The 22,113-nt window shown below is 40.2% G+C and overlaps 1 protein-coding gene across 2 annotated transcripts in view; it reads right to left on the minus strand.

Annotated features, from left to right (window-relative positions):
* DGLUCY (D-glutamate cyclase) overlaps positions 1 to 22,113 on the minus strand; it is a 132,296-nt gene that overhangs the window by 24,747 nt on the left and 85,436 nt on the right. For both annotated transcript variants that reach the window (XM_043988705.1, XM_043988706.1), the window contains exons 9-10: positions 12,834 to 12,933; positions 5,562 to 5,710 (exon numbers count right to left, since the gene is read on the minus strand). In XM_043988705.1, the coding sequence (XP_043844640.1) occupies positions 5,562 to 5,710; positions 12,834 to 12,933 (249 nt within the window). The remainder of the gene's footprint in view (positions 1 to 5,561; positions 5,711 to 12,833; positions 12,934 to 22,113) is intronic.

Raw genomic sequence — 22,113 nt, forward strand, 5'->3', positions numbered from 1 at the left:
AAAGAATCATTTTGTAGAACAGAGGGAAGGCCTAAGTGGGATGCTATAATAATAGTAATAATAATGAATTATATTTGTTAAGTTGTTGTTCATCCTTCATTTTCTAAGAGTACCAATGACAGCACAGGGTGATATTTTGACTTGCTCGTGGATTAAATCTGAGTGAGGCAAAGTTGCCCAGAGTCATCAGCCTCACTCTCTTTTCCAGAGTCACTGAAGTCCAGTGGTGAGACAAAAGTCAAGACAACTGGCAGTGGCCCAGAATGCAGTGGATGATCTTGGCATCTTTAGTGTCCGACCAAGCTCTAAGAGCTCCACAGTGGCTGCTTCAGCTGCCTTTATGGAACAAATTGTTCTCTTCCATCCATTCCACCATGGAAAGTCTTCATGTGCTTGGGGTAGACAGCTCCCTAACTCATGGGTTTGAGGCCCTTTGGTTACCCTCAACCTGCTTTAGCCCATTTGCAAGAAGGTTGTACTGAGTTGTGGCTGCTGTGCATGCTACAGTTTCTCGGAGCCACAGGTGAGAATTGCGTGAAGGTGGACACTAAAGGTGGATGAACAGCCCTGAAAAGGGCTCAGCAAGCCCTCACACCAGAAGCGCTAGTCCTCCAGAGTAGTACTGTTTTTATGGGTTTCTGTGGCACAAAAGTGAAATTTACTAGAATATAAAAGTTACCTGTCTAGTAACCCCAAATTATTTTTCCTTCTGGAGTGTCAGAGAGGATGTCCAAGTTAAAGTGACGTATTAGGAATTGGTGAGGGAAGAGACCTGGATCATCATTGTGGAAAGTAGGACTAATTGAAGTATTAGGGATTACCCAACTGGCAGCCCCAAGTCTAGTTCCTCTATAAAGGGGAGACCAAACAAAAGGGCAGCATTAGACTTCAGGACCCCAGGGAAAAGGAAGACTCACCACCAGAGAGGGAAGAGAATTATACTGATGCATTTATGGGAATTTGAGTACTCTAAGTGTTTGCATTGCTTATAGGCTCTTGATGAGTCCTTTGTATTGGCTATATTATGGGTAAATTGGTATTAAGTCTGTCCTGTACTTACCTAACATTTACTTTATTACTCTGAGTGCTTGTACAGAGATTTCAGGACTCTGTTACTCGAATCTATGGAGACCAGATGGGAATTATATTTAGAGACTTCCCAGAACAGACTCGTGATTGGGAAATAATGATATTTGGGGGGTTTGGTCACCATGAATAGCCCCAGAGTTTGAGGCATGGAGCCATGGGTTACAGCTTCACTGCACATTATATAGTTCTATTTAGGGACTGGGAACCTGAGGCAAAGGGAACTCCAAGTGGGGAAAGACATGTGGAAGGGAGTCCTTGATTAGGAAGGAAATACTGGAGATATTGTTCTAATTATCTAACCCCACCCTCCTCATTTTTACAGATAAGGAAATGAGGTTCAAACAGGGAAGAATGGGTTACTCAGTCACACGTCGCACAGCAATTTGTTAATAGAGCCAGCACTCAAGTCCAGCTTTCCGTCGTCCAGTCTAGTGCTCTTAATGCTAAACTTTAATAGATAAGTTTTTGTCCACATCACCAGCAACCTCAGACAGCTAAACTCCTCAAGAGGAGGTGCTGAGAACTATGCCACAGCATCTACCCACATTGCAGAGGTTATTAACATTTTCTTGGTCATGGACTCCTTTGGAAGTCTACTAAAACCTGATGATCCTTCTCAGAATAATGTCTTAATAATTTAAGAAAATGTTAAATTTCAGTTAAAGCTTAGTTGAAATAAAGATTATTTTTCCCATCCAAATTCAGAGACCCTTTAAAGCCCCTTTGGGAGTCTGTAGACCCCAAGTTAAGAACCCCTGAGTAACATATTGGGGACCATAGAAATAATAATGATAACTACATTTTCACACTTTACAAAGTACTTTGCTCACAATAACCCTGGTATTATCTCCATTTTAATAAAAGCTGATACTTCTGTAGCACTTTAAGGTTCATAAAGTGCTTCTCACACATTATCTCATCTGATAAACACTATTATTTTCTCCATTTTACACATGAGGAAACTGAGACACAAAAGGTTAAGTGATTTGCCTAGGGTCTTATAAATAACGTCAGAGGAAGGACTTGAACCCATGTCTCTCCAGACTTCAAATCCAGAGTTCTTTTTGCTACCCTTGATGCTTTTTATTCTGTGAACCCTTTTAATGACAACAACAAAATGGGCTATGATAATTTAATAGCTACTTATAATTTCTGTATTCATTTACTGCCTATGATACAACTAAACAATTTTTAGCATGAAACCCTAGGATCACTGTTGTGCACCCCCCACAAGGGGGTAGCGAACCGCTCCTGCCCCTTTCTTCTTAGAGATGAGGAAACTCGGCCTCAGAGATGTTAATATGACTTGTCCAAGGTCACATGGTTAATAACCAAAGGATTCAGACCCAAGTCTCCTGAATCTAATTTTGGGGCTCTCTACTATGCCACTTCTTGCTGTGGTAGTTCAGTCATTTTAGTCGTATCTAATGCTTCAGGACCCCATTTGGGGTTTTCTTGGCAGAGATACTGGAGTGGTTTGTCATTTCCTTCTCCAACTCATTTTACAGATGAGGAAACTGAGGCAAACAGAGTGAAGTGATTTGCCCAGGGTCACACAGACTCAGAAAGATGAGTCTTCAGGACTCCAGACCTGGCCCTTTGTCAGCTATACTGCCTAGCTCCCCTCTACTATGTATGACACATTTGATTACCTAACCAGGCTGCTAGGTGCCAATCTGCTTTATCCAAGCCTCCCCTCCCTGGAGACACAAATGTCCTCCAGCTCCAGAGGCCAGGTGCTGGAGAGGAAGAGGCAGTAACGAGAAGAGAATTCTGCCCTCTATTTCTGAAGCAGCCTTTCTGGGAACTTCAAAAGCAATTTGCAGTCATTGTCTGATCATCTTAGAGGCCCCTAATTGTCTCATTGAAACCTCAGAGGCAGCTGAGAGGACTAATGAGTCTGGGAAATACTTTGGAGCCTTGGGATGGAGTTGTAAATGAATATAAGAAGATGAGCCTAACTTTCCCACTGCCCTAAGAGACTGCATCTCTTTGGGAGCTGTATTAACCCTTTCAAAAGTAGCATGTCTTCCAGAGCACCTAAGTTACTATTGTTATTATTCAGTTGTGTCCATTTTCATGGCCCTGTGGACCATATTGTCCATGGGGTATTCTTGGCAAAGATACTGTAGCAGTTTGCCACTTCTTTCTCCAGTGCATTAAGGGAAACAAAGGTAAAGTGACTTGCCCAGGGTTACTAAGTGTCTGAGGCCAGATTTGAGGTCAGATCTTCCTAACTCCAAGGCCAGTGCTCTATCCACTGAGCCACTTTGCTGCCTCCTACGTTACTATTAGGGAGAACTAGATAGTTAGCCATGAAAGCTGTTAATCTTTTACTAATAATATATGATTTTTTTTTCCAGGGCAATGAGGGTTAAGTGACTTGCCCAGGGTCACACAGCTAGTCAAGTGTCTGAGGCCGGATTTGAACTCAGGTCCTCCTGAATCCAGGACCAGTGCTTTATCCACTGTGCCACCTCACTGCCCCCTTTTACTAATAATATAGTCATACTATAATTACCAACACCAAGTTATTAACATGTTCAAGATTGAGCAAGCAGATGGAAACGCTTTTATCTTGTTTCCCATAGGATGACAATGGCATAAAAACCAAAAGGCATCAGTAAAAATTTTAAATTTTAAAAAATGTGTCCTAGCCTATTTATCCCTATCTTGCCTTTAGGGTGACCAGCAATTTTGATTCTTTGGAGACCAGTATTTCGTGTTTCATAATCATATGATATCATTAGAAGAATACTGATATTTGAAAGATGGAGTGTTATTGCATGATTTTGTATACACTTTTTACTTGCTTATCGATCTACATGTCCTGTCCTCCCCATAGGATCTTGCACTCAGGGACTATTTATTTTTTTGTTTGTTTGTTGATATCCCTTTGAACAAAGTAGCTCAACTTCTCTCCTCACCTCAATTCAACAAACATTTATTGACCTACTTTGTTTGTTGAATTGAGGTGAGGAGAGAGGTTTGTAGCCATTCAAAGCATCATATAATTTTCCAAACACAATCCAGTCTCCTTCTCTTTCTCCTATTTAATTCCACTCATTGTCCACCTGCAGGATCTGTCCAGAGTACTGATGGAGCAGTAGGATTAGGTGTCAGTCCAATCCCATATCATAGCCCCAGCAAAAGGCATTCTTCATTTACTTGGTTTTTCTTTGTGGATGGGTGGAGTAAATTCTTTTGGGTGCTCGTGGCTATCATTTAGAAGGATGGTTCTGTACTCACTTTGGCAGCACTCATACTAACATTAGAACATATGGAGAAGATTAGCATGGCTCCATGCAAGAATAATACACACACATTGATCAGGTGTTCCTTATTTTTTAAACAAACTGTGGTACATAAATGCAATAGTATTATTGTGCTGACAAATATGATGAATATAGAGAAGCATGGAAGGATTTACATAAACTGATGCAGAGTGAAGTAAGCAGAGCCAAGAAAACAATATACACAATGACTGCCGTGATGTAAATGGAAAGAACAGCCACCAAGAAAATCATAAGTGAATAGGACAAAATTACAAAGAACAAGTATGGCTTGAAAGAAGAGGTAGGAGAAGACACCCTCACTCACCTCTCTGAAGAGATGAGAGGTCCATGGGGGTAGTACATTGCACATATTTCCAGACTTTTTGACGAATTCATCATTTTTGTTGATTCTTCCCCCCTCTGAGATAGCCTCTGATAAGTTATTTGATCCCTGACATCAGTTCTAATCGGAACTCAGACACTAAATAGCTGTGTAATCTCAGGAAATCACGCCTCATCTCAGGGTCTATTTCCTTATGTGCACAATGGGAATTACACCTGTACCTACATGACATGGTTATATAGGGACAAAATGAGATAATACATATCAGGGATTCTTAACCTGGGGTCTATGAACTTGGTTTAAAATTTTCTTTTGCTAACTATTTAAATATAGTAGATTTCCTTTGTAATCCTCTGTATTTTGTTTCATGCATTTAAAAAACTTTGTTCTGAGAAGGGGTCCATGGCACCAAAAAAAAAAAAAAAAAGATCAAGAACCTCTGATATGTAGGCTGGCCTTTTGTAAACAATAAATCTATAAAAAAAGTAAAATATTCGTAGTAGTCCTAATTTTGGTTCAGAGCAGCTATGTGGTATAATGGATAAAGCACCAGGCCTAGAGACAGGAAGATCTGAATCCAAATATGCCTTAGATCCTTACTAGCTGTGTGATCCTGGGCAAGTCATTTAATCCCTCTTTTCCTCAGTTTTTCATCCATAAAATGGGGACACACTAGAGGTGGAAATGGCAAACTACTCCATTATCTTTGTGAAGAAAATCTCACAGACAAAGCCCAGGGGGTCATGAAGAGTCAGACATGACTGACCAACAACAAATTTTGGTTCAGCAGTCAAGAGGATGTGTTCCATGTTGAGACGCTGTCCTCTTGACCCAAGTTTTCCATGCTCTCTTACCAGTTGATGAGATTCCATGGATCTTATGTGCAGCAAGGAAGAGATCATCAATGGGGTCAACTAGATGCTTAATATTAACTTTGCGAGCATTGTAGTAATTGCCATCAGCTGCCCTTCCTGAGCGCTCTATAGCCACCAAGTGATCAAATCTACAGAAAGGAAAGAAAAGAAGCAGGTTATGGGTGACATCCCTCAGGGAACAAGGGTATAGTTATGTAGGAATAGAGATTGGTTCTATGATTTCATTAGTATAGGGAACTACTAAATAAGAAAACTCTTTCTACCAGTGCAGGTCAGTACCTTCTGTGTAACTTATAACCTTAGAGAGTTATGGAGCATATTGAGAAGTTAAGTGACTTGTCTAAGGTCATACGACCAGTGTATGTCAAAGAGTGGACATGAACCCAGGTCTTCCAGACACCAATCCACTAAATGTGCTATCTACTATATCATACTGGCATATACACATATATGTGCACATATACACATGTTTATACATGTCAATAGGCATACATCTGTGTGTATGCATACGTGTCCAAATAGAAGCTGTTTTTAAAAAATAGAAATCTTTAGATGCTCCCATTTGAGAATCGTGATATGTTAAAAATAATAATAGCAGCAGCAGCAACAATAACAGCTAATGTATGTTCCGGGCACTGTGCTAAGCACTTTATGTTATTATCTCATTTGCTCCTCACTGACAATTGGGGGGGGGGAGGGGAGGTAGGTGACATTATTATTTCCATTTTACAGATGAGGAAATTAAAGCTCATAGATGGGCAATTATTTGTCTGAGGTCACACAGTGAGTAGGAGGGTGATCCTATCTAATCAGAAGAACCCCAAATCATCAGGCCACAGAAATTCTGATTTGATCCTGACTTTGACAGTACTTTTTCATTCATTGTGTCTTCACCTCACAGGATTTAGATTATCCCTGCTTCCTGGATTTACATCTGAGATTCTCTGTTGAGGTCCTTCCTCCAGGCTTGTCCTCATACTCCTTGTTTCATCCACTGGTAGTCTGGTTGCTATGTTCTTGCCTAGTCCCTCAGATCTGGTACCTCATTCTCCCTGCCTCTAGAGTTTTGCCAGACATTTCCCCCTCACTATTAATGATACAGAGGCAGCTAGATGGCTCAGTGGAGAGTGCTGGGCCTGGAGTCAGGAAGACCTGAGTTCAATCTGGCCTCAGACTCTTACTAGCTATGTGACTGTGGGCAAGTCACTTAACCCTGTTTGCCTCAGTTTCCTCATCTGTAAAATTACCTGGAGAAGGAAATGGCAAACCAAGAAAACCCCAAATAAGATCATGAAGAGTTGGACATACCTTAACAACAACAACAACGATGACATTAATGATATATGATGGTGAAACCAAACCCCATCTGGTTTTGCCCTCTTCCAGTTTTCAGCAATATCAACCATTTGTGCTCTGGCCTAGCTGGGACGCTGACACTCTCTGGGATGTTACAAGTCTCAGTGGTGCTTTCCATCCTAATGTCATCTCCACCTTTTCCCTCTTCCCACTCCATTCAGTCCTCCACTGAAGGGCACTTTTATTCATTGATAATCCCCGTTTATGGGACACAAGCAAACAAAACCTAAGGTGATTTTCACTTTTGCTATTTTTCAGTAAGGTCCAACTCCTTAGGACCTCATTTGAGGTTTTCTTGGCAGGAGATAACTGGAGTGCTTTGCCATTTCCTTCCCCAGCTCATTTTACAGATGAAAAAACTAAGGCAAACAGGGTTAAGTGACCTTCCCAGGGTCATACAAGTTAGTAAATGCCTGAGGCTAGATTTGAACTCATGAAAATAAGTCTTCCTGACTCAAGACCTAGCACTCTAACCACTGCACTCCCTAGCTGTCCCCTTTTACTTTTTTTGGTAAGGCAATTGGGGTTAAGTGATTTGCCCAGGGTCACACAGCTAGTAAGTGTTAAGTGTCTGAGGCCGGATTTGAGTTCAGGTCCTCCTGACTCCAAGGCCAGTGCTCTATCTACTGTGCCACCTAGCTGTCCCCTCCCCCTTTTACTTTTATAGGTTCAAGATAAACACTGTTCCCGGAACAAGACAATGAGTCTTATCTGTTAAGTAATAAAGATGCTTATGACTTTTTTGCAAAATACTGCATCACCTCACTTCCTTTCCCAATTCTGAAGGGATGATGGCCATGGTAGAGAGAAAAAGGAAGATGTGTTGGGGGGAGGTGTGTAATCCATTTATTTATACAGATAACATGTGGCTGCAGAGTAAAGGGGTAGATGAAATAGATAGCTATAAGGCAGAAGGGACAGACAATGAATGGTATGGTAGTAAGAATGTTGGATTTGGATTCAGAGCACCTGAGTTCAAATCATGGCTCTTCAAATGTGTGACTTTGGCAAATCACTTTAATTTCTTTGGGTTTCAGGTTTCTCAACTGTAAAATGAAAGGGTTGGTCTAGGCAATCTCTAAGATGCACCCCTCCCCCCATCCCTAGATTCATGATCCCACAGTCCCATCTTGAGTTACATTCTCACCTCTGTCACTTAACTATCTGTATGACATTGGCCAAATCTCCTAACCTGTCAGCCTCAGTGATCATATCTGCAAAATCACAGGTGGATAAGATTGCCTGGAAGGTCCCTTCCTGCTCCAAATCATAATCCAATGATCCTAAAATTCCTATGGCATGTGCCAATAAGAAGCAAGATGAAGAAAGCTTGGGAAGCTCTGAAGTAGAAGATGGGATGGTCCCAGAGGAAAAAGGCCAAGCCAAAACCTTTTTTTTTTTAATTAAAAAAAAAGAGTTTATTTGATATTTCCTGTGAAACTTAAATTTTACTTCATCAAATAAAGTATAGCATCTTTAAGACATCCCACCTGTCCAATCCTGTTGCAATAAGTATCAAGGGGAAGGCCTATGTTCTTTGCTGAGCTGGGATTTTATTGTGCCAAATATTGCTTGAAATGAGTAGGGAGGGGCTTAGGCAACTTTATGTCCTACAGAGGTAAACGTAACAAGTACCTCCATTTGTGTGTTGTTAAACCAAGTGAGAAGTGACTGGTAGCTGGCTTTTACCTGGCTTTCTGTTCCCCCTCGGTCTTACTGCAGTTTAAATGAGGAATGAATTTAAAATAAGAATCCCCATTCAGATCAATAAGTCCTTCTCTTCCTGAAGGAATACACAGCACTGCTCCTTGTGTCTGAACCTTCCCATAGAAGGAGAATTAAATTACACCCTGTGCAGAGGTGTATTGATTTTTCAGGCCAGAAGGGGCCACTTAGCTATGGAAAGAGGCAATTAACTAATTGGTACCTTCTGGCCTGGAAGAATTAATGCATTTTCCCCAAAGAAAGTAATTCCCTATTTTGCCATTACAGAATGTAGCCCACTACTCTTTCCTTACCAAATACAGGAATGCCTTTTTCTCTGGCTTTGTTGGGGAATAAGGAATTTTCCAATAACTGTTGCTAAACTTCTGTGCAAAAATTTAACCATCTGGTTGAAAATTTTTTTCTAAGATTTACTACATGCTTATCTGTCATATTAAACAGAAGATACAGATCATAATGTAGCCAATCTTCTTCTAATTACTCCAGGCTATTTGTTAGAAACACATATAATGGGACCCTTCAGTGATACCGTGATGCTCTTTAGGGTAATGAAGCCTATAGGGCTGTTGGCCTCACACTGAAAGGCCCCCAACCGTTGTGGTTTTCTGCTGTTTCCTTCCTTCCTATGAGATTATCGGCTGTCATATGTCTACTGTCCCCATTCTTGCCTATAGTTGTATCCTGTCTTCCACCCCCACCAAGAATGTACCAATCTCACATGGGACCGAGGAACCAGACAATCAATTATATTAGGACTATATATATAGATATATATAATATGTGTGTGTATGTGCATATATATATATATGTAGTCATCTCAGGATCTTTCTCTATATGTATATATGTGTGTGTATACACACACGTATATACATATAAACACATATAAAATGAGGAGCTGGGTTCCCTCCTATAGAATAAAGCAAATGGGGTTTTCTGTTTGTTTTTGTAAAGCAGCTTGACACAATGAAGAGAGAGCTGGCCTTGAAACATGGAAGACCAGAGAAGTTCTCTCTCTGTGACACATACTGGTAGTATGATCCTGGGAGAGTCACAGTCTCTCTGTGCTGACAAGTGAAAATCAATCCTGATTGGTGAACAATTAATGAGGATGTGGGCATATTCATGAGTAAGTGGGCTAAAAGTCTTCAGCTCCTCCTCCTGAGAACGTGGTTTGATCATGAGACTCAGCTGCTTCTCCTAATGTGGACAAAAGAATCCATCTCCACCCAGACCACTCTGGTTGGTTTTCTCCTTCATGAGGTGGGTAATCCTAGGCTCCAAAATGGAGTGGTGCAAGGGCCTAGACTTGATGCTTTGGGGCAAGAATTCATGTAGATTAGATTCTGTTTACACTCTAAACAAAAATAAGTTCTCTTACTTAGGTGCTGGTTTGCACTGGTAGAGAATTTTTCCTCATCTGGGAGTTCTCTATACTAATAAATTCATAGGTCCAGTTTATGTTGCTATTTCCCCTTCTCTGTGGTCTACATTCTGAAAGAATGAGGTTGCTAGTAGTCTGCCAGATCAAAAAAATAGAAGACCCAGTTTTCTTCTTTAGTGTTAAAATTGAAGCCATCTGTCACGAGCCTCTTAATCTTCCCTCCTCCACAACTCAAAACCTCACCATGTTTTCACACATCTTGCCTATTCAATCAATCAAGAAACATTTACTTATAAATCACATACCATGTGGTAGGCACTGGAAATATAAAGAATAAAACACTCTCTACTCAAAAGGAACTCCCATTCAAATGGAGAAGTATATGCAGAATAAATATAAATAGTCTAAGTACAAATAAAGATAAATACAAGACAGTTTGGGAAGGGAGACACTAGTATTTGGAGAGATCAGGAAAGACCTCATACTGAAGATAGGCCTTGAGCTGCATCTTGAGGAAAGAAATAGACTCTGAGGCAAAGCCAGAGGACATGCATCTAATCATCTCTTTTTCATCCTTCTCTAATGGTCATAAATATATTCAGGTCTCCACACCCCAACCTTTACTTAATCCTGTCATCTTCTCAAGCTATTGTTCTATTATAGCTCTCCTCCCTGTCATAGCCTAAGTCCTTAGTTCCTTTCAATTGCCACCAATTTCTCAAGTTTTACTCATTTTCTTAAACCCTAGCAATCTGGCAACCATCCATTTGAAAGTGCTTTCCCCAAGTTTATCAATGGTTCAACTCAATGGCCTTTGCTTGGTCTTCATCTTTCTTGACTTCTTTGCAGACCTTGACACTGTTAACCAATTTCTTTTTTCTGGACACTTTCGCCTTTCTGGGTTTCCTTACAATAATATTTTCTGTTTCTCTACCATTCTGTCTGACTCGTCTTCTCTGTCTCCTTTTCTGGATCTTCCTCCTCACTGTTAAATACCTCCCTCTATTCCTTTCTCCTTTCTTGATACTCTGGCCTCCAGAGTTTCTCTTCCTACTTCTTCACAGGTCATATTCTTTCCCCTGCCCCTTAAATGTAGGTGTTCACCAAGGTGCTGTCTTCTCTTTTCTCCCTACACTCTCTCCTTTAGTGACTCCATCAGTTTGAATAGGTTTGGGTTATCACTTTTATTAGAAGATTCCCAGATGTTTATATGCAGTCCTAATCTCTCCCCTGAGTTCCAGCCCCACATTTCCAACTATCTGTTGTACATTCTTCCCTAGACGTTCCATCAGGCAATTCACATTCAATTTATCCAAAACTGAACTTACCTCCTTTTCCCCTAAACACATTTCTTAAACATGAACATAGATAAATATTACACAGGAAGGAAAGAAAGAAAGGCAAAGGAGAGATTAGACAAATGATCTAGGAAATTTTGAGATGAAAGAGAACACTAAAAACTGGAGATGTCAGGAAAGAATTCATGGAGAAAGTGGTACCTAAGTTTAATCTTACAGAAAAAATTTTATTCAATCAATTGATTGGTCCTGCCAATTTTGCTGCTGTCGTTGAGTTGTTTCAGTCATGTTCAACTCTTTGTGACCCCATTTGGTTGTTTTTTTTTTTTTTGGCAAAGATACTGGAGTGTTTTGCCATTTCCTTCTCCAGCTCATTTTACAGATAAGGAAACTGAGGCAAACAGGGTTAAATGACTTGCCCAGGATTACACAGCTAGTGTCTGGGGTCAGATTTGAACTAATGAAGATGAGTCTTCCTGATTCCAAGCCCTGTGCCACCTAGCTGCCCTCTTGTCAATTTTACCTCCATAATATCTCTTATCTATACTTTCTTCTCCAATTACATTGCCACCACCCTACTTTAGGTCCTCATATCCTCTTTCCTGGACTATTTTAACTACTCTGAAGTAATCTCTCTGCATCCTGCCTCTCTCCTCACTAATGCATCTTTCACTCAGCTACCAAAAAAATTATCCTAATGCACAAGGCTGACTATGTCACTCCTCTGCTCAAAAACCTCCAGTAGCTCCCCATTGCCTCCAGGAAAGAATGTAGATTCCTTAGCCTGACACTTAAGATGTTCTGCTATCTGGGTCCAATGAATTCTTCCAGATTTACTTCACTCTCCTTCCCTTTGTGCAGACAAACTAGATTTCCAAATGTTCCCTAATCTCCTCCCACGTGCACTTGCCTCTATTCAAAGGACAGGCCAATCTCCATGGCTAGAATGAACATCTTTCACATTTATACTGATTAGAATTCTTTTCTTCCTTTAAGGTTAGTTCAGATACCTCCTCCATGAAGCCTTCCTTTGTCTTCCCAACTGAAAGAAAACTTCATCCTTCTTGGTTTTTTAATATTTTGCTTGGATACTTCTTTGCCCCTGTCACATGCTATATTGTATCATATATACTTGATTATTCCTTAACTATTAGTAAGTTGTAAGCTCTTCGATGGATGGAGACATATTGCAATTATCTTTTTATCTTCTGACACCTAGCATTAGAATGTAATAGATTTGGGGGGGGGGTGATTTGCCCCAGGGTCACACAGCTAGTAAGTGTCAAGTGTCTGAGGATGGATTTGAACTCAGGTCCTCCTGAATTCAGGGCCGGTGCTTTATCCCCTGTGCCGCCTAGCTGCCCCAACATAATAGATTTTTAACAAATATGTGATGAATGAATGAATGTGCAAACAGCATGCTACTTCACCTTGTGGGAATAGTCACAGAACTCTGACATTTTCAATATACTACTGTAGGATAAGACATACCTCGGTGACTTGGGGTCTCCATCCTTACACAAGAACATGAGAGCCGATCCTGCTTCCCCACCTCGGTAAGTTAACAGAGGTATTGTTGTCTTCAGAACACCTAAAACAAAGGGGACAGATGAGGCTATCCTCCAGAATGCCATCTGGGAAGGAAAGAATCATTTATATAGTACCTCCTAAGTGCCAGGTATTGTGCTAAGTGCTTTTACCAATATCATCTGACTTCATTCTCACAACAACCCTGTGATGTGTGGTTGGTGTTGTTTTCATCCCCATTTTGCAGTTGAAGAAACTGAGATAAAGAGACTAAGTAACTTGCTCAAGATCACATGTCAAGGAAGTGTCTGAGGCTGGATTTGAACTCAGGTCTTGTGACTCTAGACCCAGTGTTCTATCCACAGTGCTATCAACTGCAACCTTGGAAATCGTCACCATCAATAAACCTGCATCAGCTTACCTGTAGGACACAAGACCAGGTGAGCTAATGTTTAAGCAAGGCATATTGGAAGAGAAAGCTGATTTTCACTCTATGATAAGGTAGGCTGGTGTAAATGTGATTGTAGCTGGCAAATAACGGAGAACTACTTTCATCAATCATGATAGTGTGGCTTTAGGCATCTCAGCCACGCTAATGCCACTCCTTTTGCTTACAACCCCTTCTTCCCATCTCTGACAATGGAAATCTTATCTGTCCTTCAAGACCCAGCTTGCTCTTCTTCTATGAGGCCTTTCTGGTCCCACTGCGAAACCCCCCAACTAAAACTAGTTTTCTTCCTTTATTCTGTTTGCTTAGAAGTCACCTTTTGGGGCAGCTAGGTGGCGCAATGGATAAAGCACCGGCTTTGGATTCAGGAGAACCTGAGTTCAAATTTGGCCTCAGACCCTTGACACTCACTAGCTGTGTGGCCCTGGGCAAGTCACTTAACCCTCATTGTCCTGCAAAAATAAACAAACAAGCAAATAAATAAATAAATAATGTACAGCAGCAATTCTCAAACTTAAAAAAAAAAAAGAAGTCACCTTTTCTCATTCTGTATTTTATTAGATACTAAGTTTGAGTTGGGCTATGTTAAATTTGACCTACCAAAGGGGCAGCCATATCATGCTGCAGGTAACCTTATTTGGAGATGTGAGACTGGAACACGAGAGAGAGAGAGAGTTCAGGTCTAGAGAATATTTGTGTGTTTATCTTATGTCCTCTGCTACAGTGTAAACTGCTGAGGGTAGGGGTTATGTCTTATCCGTCTTTGTTTGATCCAAGAGTCCGCTATAATGTCAATAAATGTTTGTTTAATTGAATCAGGGAGACAATATTGCTTCTTATATTTTTCTATATCTTCTCTATTATATTTAATTGGGGAAATAGAACATATCATCTCTATGTCTTCAACAGTTTGTAGAATGAGTATGATAGGAGGGACCTTTACAAAGCCTAAATTCAAGGCTTGAGTTGACCCTTTCCATAAAACTTTGTCCAGTCAAGTCAAGTCAATCAACAAGGATTTATTGATGTTTTGAAAAAAATGCAAAGCCTGGTCCTGAGTTTCAAAATGGTGGTATAGTTCAAACTAATGATGACCTTCGTACGATATTGCTGTTGGGTGTTTTTATTTAAGATCTTAAAGTTGTTTCAATACATTTTAATTTAAAAAAATTCTTGAGTATCTATTGCACGTAAAGTTGTAGCAAATCCTGGATCACATACAAAACTTAGCTGAGACATTGTCCCTTCCCTTATGGAGCTTACAGACTGTTAGGGATGTATGACGTGTAAGCAAATAACCAATAGAGTGGTTAAGTGCATCAAGGAAGTCCTAGAAGTGTCAGAGGTCAGAGAAAGAATGGTCATCTCTAACTAGGGAAATTAAGAAAGACTTCAGTTAAAAGGATGGATAGGTATTCTCCACTAGATTATAGATGCCACAGAAGTTAATAGTCATTCTTTTGTTTCGCTGGAATCTTTGATTTTTGCAAACTGAACCCTAAACCTTACCAATCACTTTCATAAGTCATTCTAGGTATAGGTAATCATTTGAACAAAAACACAAAGTAATAATTAGAGATAGTGGGGGCAGCTGGTGGCACAGTGGATAAAGCACCACCCATGGATTCAGAAGGACCTGAGTTCAAAACCGGCCTCAGACACTTTACCCTTACTAGCCATGTGACCCTGGGTAAGTCACATAACCCTCATTGCCCCACCAAAAAAAAAAATAATAATAATAGATAGATAGATAGATAGATAGATAGATAGATAGATAGATAGATAGATAGATAGATAGATAGGTTATGCAGTGGATAAAGTGCTAGGCCTGCAGTTAGGAAGCACTGAATTAAAATCCTGTTAGAGGGGACAGCTAGGTGGCACAGTGGATAGAGCACTGGCCCTGGATTCAAGAGGATCTGAGCTCAAATCCAGCCTCAGACACTTGACACTTCCTAGTTGTGTGACCCTGGCAAAGACACTTAACCTCTGTCTACTTCAGTTTCCTCATCTGTAAAAGGATGATCATAATAATACTTTCATCCCAAGGTTGTTGTGAGGATAAAATCAATTAATACTTGTTAAGCATGTGGCAAACTCTAAAGTGCTATATTAATGCTAGCCATTATTAAATATTCTATTGTATATAGGAGATGATGGAACTAATCCACTTAGGTTGGGAGAATTTGTGGAGGATATTCATATGGGGAAAGCTGGGGAACAGGGTGGCATCAGACTATGGAAAGCCTTGAATGCCAGCACAACAGAATGAATTTCATTTGGTAGGCAAAGAGGGGGCCATCAATGAATTTCCCAAAGAGAAAACAGATGACCTGATCAGTGCTTGAGTGTAGCCTTCCTTCTAACTCTGCTTTGTAGGCTCAGAGGAGGGAAAGAGCCATTAGTCCTATGCCATGGGTTGGTCATGGACATAAGGCTTTGTAAAGTCAATCAACAAGCACTTATAAAGTGCTAACTATGTACCAGGTGCTGTGCTAATTGCTAGGATGCATAGAACAACTGTCAATAGTTAGGATGATACAGGAGGTGCTAAAAAGCAGATGGGCACATTGGGTTCCACTTTTCATATGAACTGACATAGGAAGAAGCTGGGGGACAAATGTGGGAAGAAGGAACAGGGATAGAGGAAAGGACTTGGTACTTTTGTATCTTCCCTTCTATCCATTCTTTGAGTGGAAATGAAAAATGTGGGCTGGGTGTGACCTTTGGAGAGCCACATCCAGTGCACTTACCATTGTAAAGAACCGTGAGCAGACAAGTAGCGACAATGGTTTTGACAGAAAGGGTGATATCATAAGTAAATTAGGGAAACATGGAAAAAACTACTTGTCAGATCTATGGATAAGGGAAGAGTTTATGACCAAACAAGAGATAAATAAGATCACAGGAATTTAAGTGGATAATTTTGATTAAATGAAATTAAAATGTTTTCACACAAAGAAAACCAATGCAGCCAAAAGGTGTCAAGGTGGATAGAGTGCTGGACCTGGAGTGAGGAAGATTCATCTTCTTGAGTTCAAGTCTGGCCTCAGACATCAACTGTGTGACCATGGGTAAGTTACTTAACCCTGCTTGCCTCAGTTTCCTTATCTGTAAAATGAGCTGGAGAAGGAAATGGCAAACCACTCCAGGATCTCTGCCAAGAAAAGCCCAAATTGGGTCATAAAGAGTCAGATACTACTGAAAAACAACTAAACAACAAAAGAAACAGAGAAAAAAATTTACAGCAATTTTACAGCCTCATTTCTCAAATATATAGAGAACGGAATCAGATTTATAAAAATAAGAGTCATTTCTCAATTGATAAATGGTCCAAGAACACGAACATGCAGTTCCCAGAAGAAGAAATCAAAGCTATCAATAGTCACATGAAAAATTCTCTAAATCACTATTGATTAGAGGAATACAAATTAGAACAACTCTGCAATACCTTAATTCTCATACCTGTCAGAATGGCTAACATAACAGAAAATGAAAATGATAAATGCTGGAGGGGATGTAGAAAAATAGATATACTAATTCCCTGGTTTGCAGAGTTATGAACTGGTCCAACCATTTTGGAAAACAATTTGGAACAATGCCCAAAGAGCTATAAAACTATGTATACCCTTTGATCTAGGAATACCACTATTAGGTCTGTATCTGAAAGAGATTATTAAAAAGGGAAAAGGACCCACATCTACAAAAATATTTATAGCTGCTCTTTTTGTAGTGGCAAAGAATTAGAAACTGAAAGGATGTCCATCAATTGGGGAATGGCTAAACAAGTTGTGGTATATGATTGGAATGGAATACAAAAGTGCTATAAGAAATAATGAAGTAGGGGGCAGCTAGGTGGCACATTGGATAGAGCACTGGCCCTGGATTCAGGAAGACCTGAGTTCAAATCTGGCCTCAAACACTTAACACTTACTAGCTGTGTGACTCTGGGCAAGTCACTTAACCCCAGTTGCCTCACTAAAAAAAATAAAAAAATTTACAAAAAAAGAAATAATGAAGTAGGTAGCTTCAGAAAAATCTGGGAAGACATGAATTGATGCAAAGGGAAATGAGAAGAACAAGGAGAACATTGTACATAGTAACAACAATATTGTAAGGATGATTAGCTGTGAAAAACTATTACTCTGATAGATACAGTGATCCAAGACAATTCCAAAGGACTCATGATGAAAAATGCCATCTACCTCCAGAGAGATAACTGATGAACTCTGAATGCAGATTGAAGCTTACTTTTCCCACTTTATGTTTCTTCCTTCTTGTTGTATTTTTTCAACACAGCCAATCTAGAAATCTGTTTTACATGATTTCTTTTCTTTTTTTTGTGAGGCAATAGGGGTTAAGTGACTTGCCCAGGGTCACACAGCTAGTAAGTGTCAAGTGTGTGAGGCCGGATTTGAACTCAGGTCCTCCTGACTCCAGGGCCAGTGCTCTATCTACTGCACCACCTAGCTGCCCCTGTTTTACATTATTTCACATGTATAATTGATATATTTCTTGCCTTCTGAATGGGTAGGAGAGTAGCAGGAGGAAGGGAGAGAATTTGGAGCTCAATTTTTTTTTTAAAACTAAGGTTAAAAAATAAGTAAATGAAAAAATTGAGGGAGAAAGGAGAGAAAATAAATTCTTGTTAATTGAAAAAAAGTTTGAAAAAAAGAATTTATGTTGCAAGAATCTCCATGGTCTGGTATTTTTTTTCCTAGCCTCTCTTGAATTAAAGACCTAATGAAAACAGGAAATATACTTAATCTACCTCACTACCACCCCCAAATTCAGAACTGGTGAGTAGATCAATTGAAGGAAATTTCCCTTATTTGTCATAGACCAACTCAAGAGTGAGGTATGGGGGCAGCTAGGTGGCGCAGTGGATAAAGCACCAGCCCTGGATTCAGGAGGACCTGAGTTCAAATCCAACCTCAGACACTTAACACTTACTAGCTGTGTGACCCTGGGCAAGTCACTTAACCCCAATTGCCTCACCAAAAAAAAAAAAAAAAGAGTGAGGTATGCCTTTGGCCAGATTAAGAGAGTAAATTCTTAGTTTTTTGAGAAGATAGAACTTCCCCACAAGGATGAGTACCAACATTATTATTATTATTATTGTCGTTCATTTTGGTGAATAATTCAAAGACTCTAACTGAAACCTATATACTCTTTTTTTTTTCATTGCTCTTGAATTTCTTCATCTCGTGTTTCATTATTACTAAAAATGTGTTAGAAATTGCTTGGGTCAGAGGGCTTTTCTGCTCAGTAAGAGGAATTCTGTTGAATGAAATTTTTGTCTAGGCAAGAATGTTCATATATTAATAAATTATGTCTCTGGCAGATTGTCATTAAAAGACAGCTAGGTGGGGCAGCTAGGTGGCGCAGTGGATAGAGCACCAGCCCTGGAGTCAGGAGTACCTATATACAGTTAAACTATGATTATATGATCAATTTCATTACGAATACTTTTGTATTCGTTCATACTCCCATACCTTCAATGACCTCAGTCTGCAGCTGAATGCCTCACTGAAACCTCAAACTGAGCATGTGCCAAATCAAAGTTACCATCTTGCCCTCTCAACCTGCTTCTAATTCTTCTAATTCTGACTTTCCCATTATCACTGCCATTCACCCAGGCTTCAAAATTTTCATGTTATTTTTGATGTTCCCTTTTCCCTCTTGTCACATCCAGCCAGTTACCAAGTCCTGTCAACTTTACCTCCCTGATATCTCTGGCACCTCTTCTTCCTCTCTATTTTCTCCTCCCCCTGCTCCTACCCTAAAAGAGGCCCTTATTACTACCCTCTTGTGCTATTGCAATAATTTCCTAATGGGCCTTCCCATCCCTCCTCCAAACCATCCTTTACTCTGCTGTCAAATTAATCTTCCTTATTTAATTACCAGGGAGTGATATTGGCCAAATGCCTGCCCCTCTTCAGTGGTATGGGCCAAGTACTGGTGCTCCAGCCCAAACCAGAGGGTACTTGGAGGTAACATCATGTTCTCTCTGGTCTTCAGAGAGCTGGCTACCTCTGTTTCCCAGCTCTGCCCCTTTTGTGGGTAGCCATACTCATCTGGTGAGTCTCAAAGTATGGTAAGTGTGGATTTATGCAGTTGACTCTTATGGCTTGTGGTGTCCACACCCCCTGGGAAACTCTGCTAGTTTTGCTTCACTGCTGTGTTTTAGGACTTTAAACACAAAAGTATTCGTAATGAAATTGATCATATAATCATAGTTTAACTGTATATAGTTTTTTACACTTAATCATAGAAAAGCAGGAAAAGACTAAATGTATTTAATCATCAACTACCATATGCAGTGGGTCCCTACAGCTTTTCCCAGGCCCAAGCATTCCCAGACCTTTTGGTCTCTAAGCAAGTCATCTACCCAAAGGGGAGAAAAACAATTTATGGTCTGTTTTTAATAACTATCATTTATAGCGCTTTCAGGTTTGGAAAGTATTTTTCATATCTTATCTCATTTGATCCCCACAACAACCCCGTGAGCTAGATACTATGATTAAACTTATTTTAGAGATGAGGAAACAGAGACTGAAGGATGTTAAGTTACTTGTCCAGCATTACACAGCTAATAAATATTTTGGAGGAAGGATTCAGTCTTTGTCATTCTAGTCACTAAGTTACCTAGCTGCCTTTTTTTTTTTTAAGTGAGGCAATTGGGGTTAAGTGATTTGCCCAGGGTCACACAGCTAGTAAGTGTTAAGTGTCTGAGGCCGGATTTGAACTCAGGTACTCCTGACTCCAGGGCTGGTGCTCTATCCACTGCGCCACCTAGCTGCCCCACCTAGCTGCCTTTTAATGACAATCTGCCAGAGACATAATTTATTAATATATGAACATTCTTGCCTAGACAAAAATTTCATTCAACAGAATTCCTCTTACTGAGCAGAAAAGCCCTCTGACCCAAGCAATTTCTAACACATTTTTAGTAATAATGAAAGTGAAGGCATCAGGTATATGCAGGTTTTTCAAGAAGTTTAGCAATGAAAGGGAGGAGAGAGATGGAATGCTACCTGGATGGTTAAGAGTCAAGGGAAGGCTGACCGTAGCATATTTAAGGACAGGTGGAGAGTATGGTAGGAGGGGTATTGGCAGCATCTCTTTTACATAGGTTGGGCTGGTTTTTCTATCTGGGGCCATGTAGGCCATCCTTGGGATTTGGTTGGTCTAAGGGACCATTGACATGGCTTCTTCATGAAGAGTTGGCACGTGGTGGTCTGATGGAATTCTCACAGCCCTATGAATGTCTTTCCAACCTAACACTGCTTAGGCAAATGTAAAGGCACAGGCAACCATCATCCATTTAATTAGTAATTGTACACTTTTAAACATTTTATTGTAAGTAAATTTATTCTTATTGAATATTATGGCCCATGAGTGTTTCATGGCATTCTAATTTCACACTTGTGTGAGCTAACCTGAGGTAGGCTAAGCCCAGGAGAGGAAGTAAGCAATGAAAAAGGAGAAAAAGAAGATAAATGCAAGTGAGGAGATGCTTACAAGGTCCTCAAGAAGGCAGAAGGGGATGATGGATCAAGGGTACAGGTAACCACAGAAAGGAGTAGGCCTCCTCTGAGACAGGGAGGATAGATGGTGATCCTGAGAAATGTTGAGGGGGTTCTTGTAGGATGGCCTCAATTTTATCAGTTAAGGAGGTTATACCATTAAGCTTGAGGGTGAAGCAGTGCTGCAGAAAATGAGAAGAGAAAGTCTGGGAAATGAGTGACAGAGTCAATAAGAATAGAGTAGAATTACAGAGCAGTGAGGAGGATCCAGATTATATTACCAACCATAAATTTATCATGAGTGATATCTGAGCATCATAATAAGTGGGGGACTATCCCCATTGTCATCCAGATGAAATTTCTGCTAAGAACTATCTCACAATCTTAGGTTTCCCCCACATAACTGAAAGTTATTTACATTCAAGTCACAAGTAGGGTTGAAATAATTTCCACTGAAAGACCTAAAGGTCTTTATCTTTTTTCTTCCAAATTTAACGAAAGCTTTCCAAAACCTACTGTATCAAATCATCCATTCGAGTCACAGGCGGGGCCAGATGGGGTTCAGGATTTATGTACAGTGGAAGTTCACAGCTTGAGATTTCAGGAAATTGAGTACAGAGATTCAAGGTGACTCTAGGAACTTGGTCAGCAAAAAAATCAATCAAGACAGCTGTAGAAACTGAAGTCAAAATCAGTCTGTGTTTACTTTCTAATAGCCTTCCTAAAACTACAAGCCTAATAGGATGTATAGTCATCATACTTCAAATATGGAAGAGACCATTAAGATCAAATGCTTTTACAGAGAAGGAAACTGAGGCCCAAAGTGGAGAAGTGATTGGCCTTGACATTGGGTCAGTGGTCCAACTAGCATAAACAGCTATGTGGTACATTGCACAGAGTGCAGGACTTGAAGCCAGGAAGATCTCAGTTCAAATGCCGCCTCAGTTTCCTCAACTGTAAAATGAAAAGGTTGGACTCAACGGCCTCTTAAGTTCCTTCCAGCTCTGTGTTCCTATGTTCTGTGGTCTATGCTGCCTCTCTAGAGTCTCTGTGATTTTAAACCAATGACTTTCTGGGACTAAGGCCCTCTTAAAATTATAAGAGTAAAAGCAAAAAAAGCTTCTTTGAGAGTTTAATTTGTTGGGGGAGAAGGGCTAAAGGAGCACGCTGTGGGAAACAGGTTAGAATGCCTTTCTTCCTCCCCTGAACACCACTGAGAATCAGGAGGTAATGATGTAAAGTTGGGTAGTGACCTCAAGTGGACATC

The sequence above is a fragment of the Dromiciops gliroides genome, chromosome 2 (genome assembly GCF_019393635.1).
Source record: "Dromiciops gliroides isolate mDroGli1 chromosome 2, mDroGli1.pri, whole genome shotgun sequence".
In the NCBI taxonomy this organism is placed as follows: domain Eukaryota; kingdom Metazoa; phylum Chordata; class Mammalia; order Microbiotheria; family Microbiotheriidae; genus Dromiciops; species Dromiciops gliroides.